The sequence below is a fragment of the Mastacembelus armatus genome, chromosome 7, assembly GCF_900324485.2.
Source record: "Mastacembelus armatus chromosome 7, fMasArm1.2, whole genome shotgun sequence".
Lineage (NCBI taxonomy): Eukaryota > Metazoa > Chordata > Actinopteri > Synbranchiformes > Mastacembelidae > Mastacembelus > Mastacembelus armatus.
In genome coordinates, this window is record NC_046639.1 from 18,499,037 (window position 1) to 18,511,417 (window position 12,381).

At 40.8% G+C, this 12,381-nt stretch overlaps 2 protein-coding genes across 3 annotated transcripts in view; one reads left to right on the forward strand and one right to left on the reverse strand.

Moving 5' to 3' along the window:
- Positions 1-60: 60 nt before the first annotated feature.
- Positions 61-3,416, reverse strand: LOC113145197 (L-rhamnose-binding lectin CSL2-like). Its single transcript, XM_026331634.1, has 9 exons — positions 3,363-3,416; positions 2,754-2,786; positions 2,362-2,439; positions 1,448-1,583; positions 1,113-1,222; positions 967-1,011; positions 720-852; positions 477-580; positions 61-86 (listed from the first exon to the last, which is right to left on the reverse strand). Exons 1-9 carry the CDS (start codon positions 3,391-3,393, stop codon positions 61-63), a joined length of 696 nt encoding a protein of 231 aa, XP_026187419.1. The 5' UTR covers positions 3,394-3,416.
- Positions 3,417-5,582: 2,166 nt separating this feature from the next.
- Positions 5,583-12,381, forward strand: part of vps13d (vacuolar protein sorting 13 homolog D) — a 45,342-nt gene continuing 38,543 nt past the window's right edge. For both annotated transcript variants that reach the window (XM_026333219.2, XM_026333221.2), the window contains exons 1-13: positions 5,583-6,051; positions 6,480-6,624; positions 6,710-6,787; positions 7,795-7,985; positions 8,127-8,207; positions 8,881-8,997; positions 9,194-9,298; positions 9,617-9,787; positions 10,455-10,555; positions 10,659-10,827; positions 11,102-11,203; positions 11,379-11,568; positions 11,849-12,031. In XM_026333219.2, coding sequence (XP_026189004.1) covers positions 6,528-6,624; positions 6,710-6,787; positions 7,795-7,985; positions 8,127-8,207; positions 8,881-8,997; positions 9,194-9,298; positions 9,617-9,787; positions 10,455-10,555; positions 10,659-10,827; positions 11,102-11,203; positions 11,379-11,568; positions 11,849-12,031 — 1,585 coding nt within the window. In that variant the 5' untranslated portion in view covers positions 5,583-6,051; positions 6,480-6,527. The remainder of the gene's footprint in view (positions 6,052-6,479; positions 6,625-6,709; positions 6,788-7,794; positions 7,986-8,126; positions 8,208-8,880; positions 8,998-9,193; positions 9,299-9,616; positions 9,788-10,454; positions 10,556-10,658; positions 10,828-11,101; positions 11,204-11,378; positions 11,569-11,848; positions 12,032-12,381) is intronic.

Consider the following 12,381-nt stretch of genomic DNA (forward strand, 5'->3'; position numbering starts at 1 on the left):
TTTATTGATTACTGAATATTGATTATCTTGCATATCATTTAAAGCATGCGCGTTGTCCTTTCAGTTTTTTGCGTTACACCCAGAATCTGCAAAAGAACAGCACATTGAATACAGTCAGTGATAGCTGTTGTGTGTAGCGATCAAATGCCTGTATTGGACACACTGACACAGACACAGAGTTGCCACCCACCAAATTAGAGCTAATGGTGCTGCAATAAAAACGTGGGTGACAGTTGTCAGCTGGTTGATGCATTTGTCAGTGTGAAATTGACTGCTATATGCAAAGATATCTACTTAAAGAATTAAAGCAATGCAGTCTCAATGAGTGGCATATCCTATAAAGCTAATAATGTGTGGGTGTACTTTGCAGTGCTCCTTGCCCACATTGTGTGATATGTGATATTTCGTTTCTTTTTCAAACCACAGATTAGCATCGTTTGAGTGAAACCACCCAAATGGGCTTCTGAGCTACTTACTCTGGCATGTATAAGCCACCTCCAGGTATTTGTAAGTGTTGACGCAGGGGTCTCCAAACTCCGAGTTACTGGCTCTGACGGTACAGCTGTTTTTCCTGTTACAGCTGTGGATGCAGAGTAACGTGAGTGAACACAAGCTTGAATGTGCACAGAAAAACTGTCAAGTATGGGCGTCATTTACAAGTAATGTGCGTTTATGACATTCAGCTTCACCGTTTAACAAAAAAGAGTGTGGAACTGCACCTTTCAGCAATTTTGCTAGTGGGCCCTAAGCAGTTGACATTTTGAATCTGAGAAGCAGGCCGCCCGAACACACATGTGGTCTGGTCACGGCGTCCATAATCAGCACTGAAGACAGATATTACCTGCCCTTCATCTGATAAGCAGAGGAAGCACAGCACCACATTCAGAGGAGTGTGGTCACGTACAGAAAATATAAGCATGCATGTCTCAAAATAGTCAAGTCACCAAAAATGAGAGAACTTCTTACCGCACTGAAGGTTTGCATAAGAGTCCTCACATGCTACAACATAGACTGTCAAAGTGAAGATGCATCACATTAGATACTGTTTTTGGGACTTATTGCACTTATTGGTAGATTTGTTTATGTTTTAGCTACACGCAAATGTAACTGACTTATTGGGACGCAGGCGTAGGTAGTGTCCACATATTTGAAGATGCCATAGCAGGGGTCAGAAGTACGAAACACATTTGTGTTTACTTCACACACTTTCTTGCCATCACATCTGCAGGGAGGCAAAAAAAAGTTAAAAGACTTTACAATCTGTGCACCATTTGGCACCTTCCATAGACTCTGGAGTAGTTTGTTAACATGAAATTAGTAGTGTGGCTTAAATTATACATATATACAGTATATCTAGGATGAAGAGACTACTAAAATAATAATAGTAAAATATAATTGCATATTATTTCAAGTGTTGTTTCTTATTTTTATTTTATTGGGAATATACCTTTTCTTGAGGACATCCAGAGTGCCCTGCTGAGAACAGTTTATATTGTCAAGCTGCTGTGGTGGTCTTCCCATACTGCAGGTCTCCCTGTTTGTGCGTCCATACAGAGCAGCCTGCACAATAATCTCTCCAGTCTCTGTTACGCATGGAACCAACAAAAAAAGGCAGAGAGGAAAAATCTGACAGAGAAAAACTATAGTTTGTATTAGACAAACAGGAGAAAACAGATCATTAGGAGGGGACTATTTTCAGCAGCGAATGAATCCACATTTGGTCTGTAGTATTGTTAACAGCTGGATGGTGTATGTGCGACTGAGACAGGATAAAGTCCAGTGTGTTTGTGTTGATGGAGCAGTGCAGCAAAGTCAAACTTTACATTTTCTGAGTGGAGCACTGAGGCCCAGAGGAAGAATGAAGAAACACTGAATGACACACACACACACGCACACACACTTGGTAGTAGTTTTCATTTACTATTGGTGTTTTCATGTAAAACTATGAAATATCACAAGATTTATGGTTTAATCCGTTTAGACTGACAATTGAATGTAAACACTCCTATAATAATTATAGAGTTGGTCTTTCTGCTATTTCAGAAAATCAGTTTGAACGTAAATCATTTTCACTGTACAAAATGTCTACATGCTCTGTTGACACTGCAAAGGTCCTGCTTTGATGTAAATGCTGTGCTAATTATATATATCTAATCATTTTGTCTAACTTGAATAACAGCTAGCCTAAGACATAACCTACTGCATAACCTATTAGAATGAATTAAAGAAAAAGAATCTATTGTGTGAGATTATTGATGAACAATGGGTCACAATGGCTGTTTTTTTTTTCCTGATATTTGACAATATTTTACCTAAAAAATAACCCCAAAATTTGAAACAGTGTCTACTTTTCTGTCATACCACAGCTCAGACGCTGGACATTGTAGAGGTCATCGCAGGTAATCACTCTCTTAGTAGACAAGGCCGGATTATCTTGGGCTTTAGAAAAGAATGAAGTGTTTAATACATAGTAAATATTTGATGAATAAAGTAATAAAATAATAGTCACCGAAAAAAAAAAAAAAAACATTACAAATGGGTCATTTTGCTATGTGTAATGCAGATGAATGAACTACAAACAGCTGATGCAAATCAGTTAATGCAAGCTTTATTTCAGTAGTCTGTCTGAACTGACACTGTGCTTCACTTATGTCATGTGTATATTCTTTTATTTTAAGCAATTTGTTTCTGTCTATTATATCTAGAGACCAATGAAATCAATCATGAGAAAAGAAATAATGAAGCTTGTTTACCTGAAGCCATGAGCACAGACATTGCTGCCAGCACTGAAAAAGAAAAATACATTATTGTTTTTTTAATTTGAGTTTTAAACATTTTTTTTTAAATCCCCTTTAACAGTTTTATGTGAATTAATGAGACAAACTCTGAAACCCTTCACAAGCCAATATGTTGTTTAATAATTCACCTGCATTTTCAGTGTAAAATCCTTATAGGAATCACCTTCGCTGACTTAGCTTTTATGACTTATTAACACATTTGACTGATTTAGGATTTAACAGCTAAAAATATATTTAAATAATATAAAGAATATGAAAATATGTATTTATTATAATATAATTAAAAAAATATTTTTATTATAATATAATTAAAAATATTTTTATTTGCTATCATTTAAAAGTGATCTATATTGTCTATAGTTTTGTTTATTAAATATTAAAAATGTCTTTGCTTTTTCAGTTTTTTTAAAACAAATGTTTTCTATTGTGTTAAAGCAGAATCAAAATCTAAAGTCCAAAAGGGCATAAAAACCATTAGACAGAAAAACTTTGGTTCCACCAGATTTAGGCTTATAGACTTTATAAACCCACATAATTATTTTTGTATTGCCAGTTATTACTTACACAGTGCAGCGCTGAGTCCGGAGGAGAGCATGGTGTTAAGATCTGGTTTCAGGTGAAAAGCTCCACTGATGGCAGGTCAACCAAACACCAGGTCTTTATCCCGTTGGGTTAGTGAAGTGACCTTTTATTAGCTAGATGTCTTCCTCATCAGCCGCGCAAGGTGAACTACTTTACACAGTCTCAGGTAATGAAAATACCAGGATGTGAAACTAGAGTCCATTGAGAACAACAATACCTAAAAAAACAGAGAGAACAGGTAACAAAGACAGCTACACAAAACAAACAAGGAACAGCATTCAAATATTCAAGTCACTGTTGACTTTCAAAATCTCCATTGCCTGAATAATGACTCAGGGAAACAGTCCTGTCATCATTAGATCTCAGTGCAGTTTTGAGACTGGATCACAAAACTCTTCAACTACAGACTGGAACTCTGAATCAGGCTTTCAGAAGTGGTCCTCAAGTGGCTCAAATCATGTTTAAAACAGCACACCATTTAAAGGCTTAAAGGTTATGGGTTATAAATCTAAAAGGACTGACAAAGCCCTTCATAATCAAGCTCCTTCCTACCTTAAAGACACCCTCTATACTTTTAAGGCTAGATTCTAGATCCTCTCCTCTCCTCCCCTCTCCTCTCCTCTCCTCTTCCATCCCCTCTCCTCTTCTCTCCTCTCGTCTTCCATCCCTTCTCCTCCTTCCTCTCCTCTCCTCTCCTCTCCTCCCCTCCTCCTAGTCTTATCTGCTCCTCTTAAGCATGTTGTAACCCTTGTTTTGAGTGCTATATAAATAAGGTTTTACTTGACCTGTTGCAATAACGAATTAGGAGCTACTGTAATTACTGTGAAGTAAGTGTGCCATGAGTTTCTGTCTGGTTTCAACTTACCATGCTCACACACACAGAGAACACTAAATAATATTTGTCTATAAAGAGCCAACAGAAGATTACATCTGTAGTTTTACACATCTGCCACTAGTGAAAAGGAAAACCAACATAAAGAGTTTGAGTAAGGCAGACATCTCATCTCTCCCGGACCTTCTGGGAGTTCCCCACATATTGATAGCATCTCCCTAACCTTTGCACATGACATGTGTGGAGTAAGGTGTTCGACACAAGGTACCAGAACAGCTTCACTATTTCCTGTTACATGGGTGAATACTATTCCTTAAATGAGCCCTCATTTAGTTGGTTGAATTCCTGCAAGAGGCCTGGAGTCAATCCCGCTTGACTGTAAGAGGAGGTGCTGTGATGCAACAGCGTTAAACACTTCTCCACCATGACACCATGGTTCAAATAAAATAACAGAAAAAGTCATTCTCCCTTGCCTCTATATGCCACACCTCGTGCAGACAGCATTAGTTTTATGTGTTCAGGATTTTAGACTGGTTTTGTAAGGCTGGATATTCAACTACAGTCTGAAAACTAAACATTTTCTTAGCACAAACTATCAAAAACTGGCATGGTGCTCCATTCATACTATTCTAGTCATTGCTTGATATGACAGTGTCTCGTCCAAAACATGTAAGATTTGTAAATAATTAGGCAGTCAAAGCATTCTACAGGATTGTGTATAATTAGCAGATGTAATAGATATATTAAAATGTTATGAAATCCCAGTTTAATTCCCAGATGAAATGTGTACACTCAGGTTAATGATAGTACTTCATAACTTCTACACACTGTGTAAGCACCAAGAAAAAAAAGGAGCTTGAAACGTTAGAAACAGCAGCAAATAAATAAATATAGACTTAATTTCCAGATTATTAGGTATATATAATTGTTAATATTTAATAGGATATATCATATTAATATTTAGCTCCACTGTGGTGGAGTGAGAGTCAGAATCTCAGGACAGATGTCTCAAAGCAGGAATATGAGCAGAATGTACATGCTTCTTTGTAAAGCTGAACTCTGGTTCCTGCATGTCTCAGCACAACTGCGCCCTCCTGTGGAGAAAAGGAAAACTAGCCTTAAGAGCTCATGTGACGTTTATGGTCTCTTTCTTTTATCCGGTGCGTGAACAAGAGTTAGATTCCAATAAGAAAGCACTGTTCACAACAGAGTCCACCTTATATTCATAGTGATAATAATAATAATAATAACAATAATAATAATAGAAGAAGAAGAAAAAGAACGATGAACATGATGACCGGTTTGATTTCAACGCAACACGAGGGGAATTGTTTTTATCACGTGACCGGACGTATGTGTTGGAGGTTCAACCCTAGTAGGAAGTGTGTTTACTGTGACGATGAAGGGACACCAAACTTTGAGGTCTTGAATTGAATTGACCCTTTTATTTTTGGAGGGTCAGTTGTGTTTTCTATGAAAACGAACCCAGCTAGTCTTAACACTGAGTGGGATTTACCGCCAACCGCCGGTGTTTTTCTGTAAGAACTCAACCTTGGCGTGCTAGCTTCAGCTAAGTAACGTTAGCTAGCAGACCAGGGTCCAACCTTGGTACTTTGTCCGTCAACATAACCAGGCTGAGTCTTTCTGCTGGCGGTGACAGCAGCTCGGCAGCTTCCCTATCGCCGTCACTTGGTCCTGGTTTAGCTGGTACATGTTAGTGGACGCCGGGCAGCCCACGACATGTGGTCGCTGTAAGGCTCGCTGTCCCTGTAGCATTAGCAGTAGTCCTGACTTGGACCCAGCAGATCTCTGCCCATGAAGACCTGAAGTGTCTCAGCGGTGAGTCCCTAAACGCATCTCGCTTTGCTAACATGTGACTTTAGCTGAGTGCCTGGAAGTTGCTGCCAACATGGGATAAGCCTGTGATTAAACACGACAGCAGGGCTGTTGCTGATTAAAGGAGCTGTCTGAGAACATTACATTAACGTTAAATGTACCAGAGGATTCAGGTTGGCCGGAAAAGCCGGACTGTGTAAAGTGAGGCTGTATGTTCAGACAGTTTCCTTTTAAAATGCCCAGATTTAGAATGGAGTTTGGTTTCCATATATAGAAAGACAGAATGTATTTGGCTTAATTTTGATCAATATAGGACTTTATCACCATTGTGGAGTTAAATAAATGTTGGTCCAGTGTTTGTTAGACATTGAACATTCATGGGGGGGGGGGCATGAGGACTACGACCCTGAGGGTGCTTTTGATTGTTGCAGTTTCCTCTCACACCCTGGAGTGAGTCTCCTCAGGCCTGAGCCATCAGGATGTTGGAGGGCCTTGTAGCCTGGGTGCTAAACACGTACCTGGGAAAATATGTCAGCAACCTGAACACAGACCAGCTCTCCATCGCTCTTCTGAAAGGTAACTACCCAAGCTTCTGCTTCTCTGGGCTCTGGCCTCCACCAGTGATATTTATGGAAATGACTGTGGTTGTGTCGCTCCTCAGGTGCAGTGGAACTCGAAAACCTCCCTCTGAGGAAAGATGCCCTTCGAGAGTTTGACCTGCCGTTTGAAGTCAAAGCAGGTGAGACACAGCTAACAGCAAGAACAACAACAACAGATGTAACCCAAGTGATCAAGCCTTTTTGACTATTCCATGTGTTTTCCTCAGATGACTTGTTCAGAAGCTGCTGTATCTCAGTGATTAACTAAAACATTACGCAAATGAAATATAACATAATATCTAACAGTGTCAGGGCCCATGATGTCAGTATAAAATGGATGGATGTTGGATGGTACATGGACATTACACCAGTGTCTTTATTGTAATTACTTCGACTTGTTTTCAGGCAGTTACCAACACTCTGGACTTTGTTTACAAAATCTCAGTGTTTCTCTCCTGACTTCTTGTAGCTTTATTGACCCACAGTGTTCTGTCCACAAAACAAAACTGAGTGTGGATTTTCCTGTCTGTTGGTGTGTGTTCTGATGTAACAGGGGAGGAGCGGCATTCTTCATTATGCATGCATGCCTGTATTCACTGCTGAGGGGAAGTGAATGTGAGGGAGCTCTGAGTGTAAGAGACAGATAAGGACCGATGTGTCCTACTCCCCAGCCTTGATCTGTAGCTCTTGTACTTTATGTTGTGGTTGTAGATTTAAGATGGTTTCATTTAGGTTCATACAGACTTTGACTTGTCTGTTCAATGTGTGTCCTTAAAGCTGCCTTAATGTTTCTTGTTAGTTTGTTCTCTACAGAAACCTGAAGCAACATGGCCTGGAGTATCCAGAGCACTTCACTTTCCAAAACATAGTTTGAAAAATATTTTTCTGGTTCAAATCAAAAAACTAAAATTAAACATTTCCCTAAAGTGCTTAACTCCTTTGCTGTGGCTCCACACAGCTCAAACTGAACCGATTAGACATAGATTATGACACAAACCTGTGTAAATAACGTGCCTCAGTTCACACAGCATGTCAGGCATGTATAATGTTCAAGGTGTGGTCAGAAATACAAACATGTTATATTGTTTCAACCAAACTGATGCACTTTCTCCTGATTTTCTTCATGCACCATGTTGTCTTTGTGCAGGCTTCATTGGAAAGATTACCCTGCAGATCCCTTTCTACCGGCCTCACAGTGAACCATGGCTCATCTCCATGTCCCAGCTCAACCTGATCATCGGGCCCGCCCAGCTGCAGGAGTACGATGGAGAGAAGGAGAGAGAGGAGGAGAGGGAGCGCAAAAAACGCCTCCTCAAGGCTCTCGAAGACAAATTCAAAGTGGGTTTATCAACACAGACCTATTGACATGTGCAGTATATCTAGTTTTATAGAATTGTTGGGTTCAAAATAACAATAATTAAAAAAAGCCCAGTTCAGGAAGGCAGACCATATTTCAATACTCCTCATCTGTGTTTGCAGAGTGAGTGTGAGCAGAGAGGTGAGTCGTACTGGTCCTCTGTCACTGCCTCAGTGGTCACCAGGATCGTGGAAAACATCGAGGTGAGCTATCTAACGTCACTCACTAGAACTGGAATTAAAGTGTCTCTTCTGTCAGTGATGTCAAACAATCCCACTTTGCGAATTTATGTTCTTTGTAGAGTGCAGTCCATGTTTTTGTCAAAAAATCAGATTGAATATTATAATGTTACTACTTGACTTGTAAAGCCATCCAGAAAGGGAGATGCACTTTGGGAGAATTGAAAGTGAAAGTGACTTATATGGCCAAGTATACTGTCACATACTCAGAATTTGTGCTCTGCATTTAACCCACCCAAGTGCACACACACCGTGCACACACACCCGGAGCAGTGGGCAGCCAATGTTGCGGCGCCCGGGAAGCAGTTGGGGATCCGGTGCCTTGCTCAAGGGTCTCACCTCAGTCGTGGTATTGAAGGTGGACAGGGTTGTGGGTTAATACTGTAAAAGGAATAAAATAACATAATAAAACAGATGGGTAGTCATTTAAAGGGATAGGCTCAGCATTCTTTAGTCTGTTTTAAGACAATAGATGAACATAAGATCATTGAATCAGGTTTTTACAAGACAAGTAAATAAATCCCTTCCAAAGGTGAGGGCTGGCTGCTGTCCTGAATCTGTGGTCGACCTGACTGTGACCAGGTAGGTGTACTTGCTGGGTCGTGTCTAATAGATTGACCTTTGACCTCATGTGTAGCTCAAGATCCAAGACGTGCATCTTCGATTTGAAGATGATTTCTCCAACCCAGACAAACCCTTTTCCTTCGGGGTTTGCATCAACAAGGTTTCTGCCCAGAACCTGTCCAAAGAGTCGGTGAGTGTTCACCCAGAGGTATTTTAAGATAGAATTAAACATTATCATGGACATGTGATGCAGTAGGTCAGTAATATGAAGTGCATTGCATTCACTAAAGAAATGTTTCTTGTATATTATTATGCTTGTGTGTATGTCGGCACCAGAACTAGGTCTCAGTATTAATGTTAACAGGAATGTTGTGTTGTCTTTGCAGATCCAGAAGCTCCTCCGACAAAAGCAGCTGGAGATTGAGGACTTCTGTGTCTACTGGGATGCAGAGTGTGACATGCTGGGAAAGCTGCCTGCAAATCAGATCCAGGTCAGACACATAGAGACAGACAGTTCCCAGGACACGGACTGTTAGTCTAGTTCTGATCTGCACCCTGATGTTTCCCTTCCACTTTCCTTTTTAGACAAGATTAATCCAAAGTGATGGTACATTGTTATTTTACTGTCCTACCCTTTTATATAGGCTGGTTTTCTGTAATGAAAGATGTCACAAAGCACACATCATGTGAGCTGCTGTGAGTGGTATTTTTAAATTTTGATAAATCCAATGGATAAATGGATCATCTCCAGTCCAGTCCAGGAGATGAAGTTCTGGCTGACGAGGCTGATTAGTTCTGTAACTGTGCAGGAGGCAATGACCCAGTGTATGCAGAGTCGGGAGCATCAGTACATCTTTGAACCGGTGTGCGCCTCCGTGCTGCTCAGACGAAACACCTCCAAGGAGCCTCTGAGGTCCCGACACACCCCACGCATTGAAGGCCAGGTTCAGCTGGAACCCATGTCCTTTCGCCTGTCACAGGTCTGTACAACACCTGATGCCACCGCTTTTTATTTATAACAATATAAATATATTTTAGAAAAGAAGGAAAACAAACTGCAAACATGTTCAATTCTATATTGTTTTAGGAAGAGTGTTTTCTGATCAGCTCCTGTTTTAATTTGCTGTTATTCCTTCCTTGATGTTTACCTGTTGTCTTCATACATTTCCACAGCACTAGCTCCATTAAAACACCTGCAACTGTACTATTTTATTCACTTTTTCATTCCAGTAGCTTTTATTTTTTACCTTTTTTTAAAATGCTGTTACAATAGTTTCATTCCCCCAGCAGCTCAGAGGACAATGATCTTTTTAAAACTTTAAATTAATCATCAAATTGTGTCACACATGCTGGAAGAGTTGTGCTATATTTTGTCGTAACAGCATATTCATTGGTTTTATGATCAATTTGAAAGAGCATGTAAATACAGTGTAAGTCTAAGGGAGGAATAATCTGACCTTGCTGAAACTTACCCAACTGTGTGCTTTGGCATATTTACAGCAACAGGCTTTGTTCACCTTTGAACTTTCAAAACTGTATCTGTGTTGAAATTTGTTTTTGAGCTATTTAAGTCACTATTTATACCGCAGTTTGTAGTTTTTAGACCATAAACAATTCTAGTTTCTGTGTCTGTTTGTTGTCCTTTAGGTCCAGTACCAGCAGATCATGGCGTTCCTTAAAGAGCTGGACCGGCGGGAGAGGGAGATGCTTTATCGAAAGTGGAGACCCAAGGTTCCCATTTCTGGGAAGTAGGTTGACATTTAAACACTTTGCATCATTTCCCCACATGTTCAGTCTCTGAGATTCACCAGTGAATCAGACCTGAGCCCGTTACACTGATTTACTCTGCAGCTGCCGGCAGTGGTGGGCGTTTGCCATCCAGGCCAACCTGAGTGAGATCAGAGAGCAGTGGCGGCGAGGCAGCTGGGACTTTGCACTGCACAGGGCACGAGATGCCCAGACCTATACCAGCCTCTACTTCAGAAGACTCAAAGGAGTCCCACTGAGTCCTCAGGAAGAGGTACAGCACTGGAACACAGACTCTGTGCTTAAATGTGGAAATAAAAACAGAAGTTAATGTCTTCACAGCAAAGTTTACACCTGACTTCATTACATGTTGAGACATTTATTGCTCAAAGGCTTTTCAGAGCTGAATGGCATTTTGATCCAGAGGTGGGACTTGTGTTTACACAATGCTAGTTAAAAAGTGACACATGGAGTTCAGCAAAGAATCTAAACACTTGCAGAAACAGAGAACTGAGAGGCAAATGTAACTGAAGTGTCATCTGTCACAGAGTGAGCTGGAGCGAGTGGAGGAGGAGCAGATGTTGGAGGAGCTGCAGATTCTCCGAGAAGTTGTCCATGACTGGTTTCGAAAGCAGGAAGAGCTTGCAGAGGTAAAGATTCCCACATGTGTTCAGAGGTGTATCAAATGAAAAATGCAACATATAAATAGTCTTTGTTGACTTTGTGTGGAGAGAAATGTCCTTCTGCTGTGGGGTAAACTGCTCCTAATGGCACTTTGTCCTCGTCATAGCCTCAGAATGTGTTTTTCTTCCGTCACTCTGTCAGAATGTGCGTGAACCCAGCAGTGACCCCCAGCCCTTTCCACCCACCACATCCATCCCTAAGAGCGGGAGCTCTGGGATGATCCAGTACCTGCAGTCTTGGTTCCCAGGCTGGGGAGGCTGGTATGGGGATTCCCAGGACCCAGACAGGCCTGAAGAGCTCCTGCCAAGTCCATCCTCCTGGGATATCCTCGGTTAGAGACTCACTCCTGTCTGGTGCTAGAAAAGAGCAACCATCTTCAGTTTGGTTATATGCTGTAGCAGTTGCAGCCACAGGAATGTTTTTAATCACCTGACATAGTTTGCTACACTAAACATTTATTAAAATTGTTGGAATAAGAGCCTTGTTTTGCAAATTAGATGTTTAGTGTTCTGTGTAATGATGTTATGTGGGTTAGTCCTGCTCCTGTAGGGACAGGGGAAGAAATGATTTCATTTCTGGCTGCTGACCCTGATGCTTTATTGCTTTTCCAGCAGAGACAGAAGACTTGTTTGACCCTCTGGAGGACTCCCACACTCTGAACACGTTCACCAAGCGAGACCACCTGTTTGCCCGCCTGGAGTTCTTACTGGAGAAAGGCGGAGTCACACTTTTCCACCAGGACAGAAGGGGGGACATGCTGCATGACAGTGGGGTCATCCAGTTGGAGTTCTCAGGTAAAGGGAATCAGTGCTTGTACAACTGGAAACATTTGAGGGTTTTGGGGGTTATGAATATAATTTGTCACAGTGGTGAAGTGTACCCATGCCAGTATGTGACCGGTGATGTTGAACATGTGTAGTAAATATCTGTGTTGGCTAATGCAATCAAAGTAATACCTTTAGTTGTGAAAATATTTTTTTCTTATTGATGCAAAATGCTGCTGTCTAATGGTCATTCTGTCTGTCAGCCTTTCACTAATCAGCTAAAGATAATCACATATGATCATAGAAAATTAACAAAACCCAAATAAAGGACTAAGTGATGAACGATCAACTTTTCTCTATTGTTAGAGATAAAAACATGT

Coding starts and splice junctions, on each gene's coding strand:
- LOC113145197 (XM_026331634.1), bottom strand. CDS start 3,393: ATGCTCTCCTCCGGACTCAGCGCTGCACTGT. Junction 2,787..3,362: donor CGGACTCAGCGCTGCACTGT/GTAAGTAATAAC, acceptor TTTCTTTTTCAG/TGCTGGCAGCAATGTCTGTG. Junction 1,584..2,361: donor TGTCCAGCGTCTGAGCTGTG/GTATGACAGAAA, acceptor CATGCGTAACAG/AGACTGGAGAGATTATTGTG.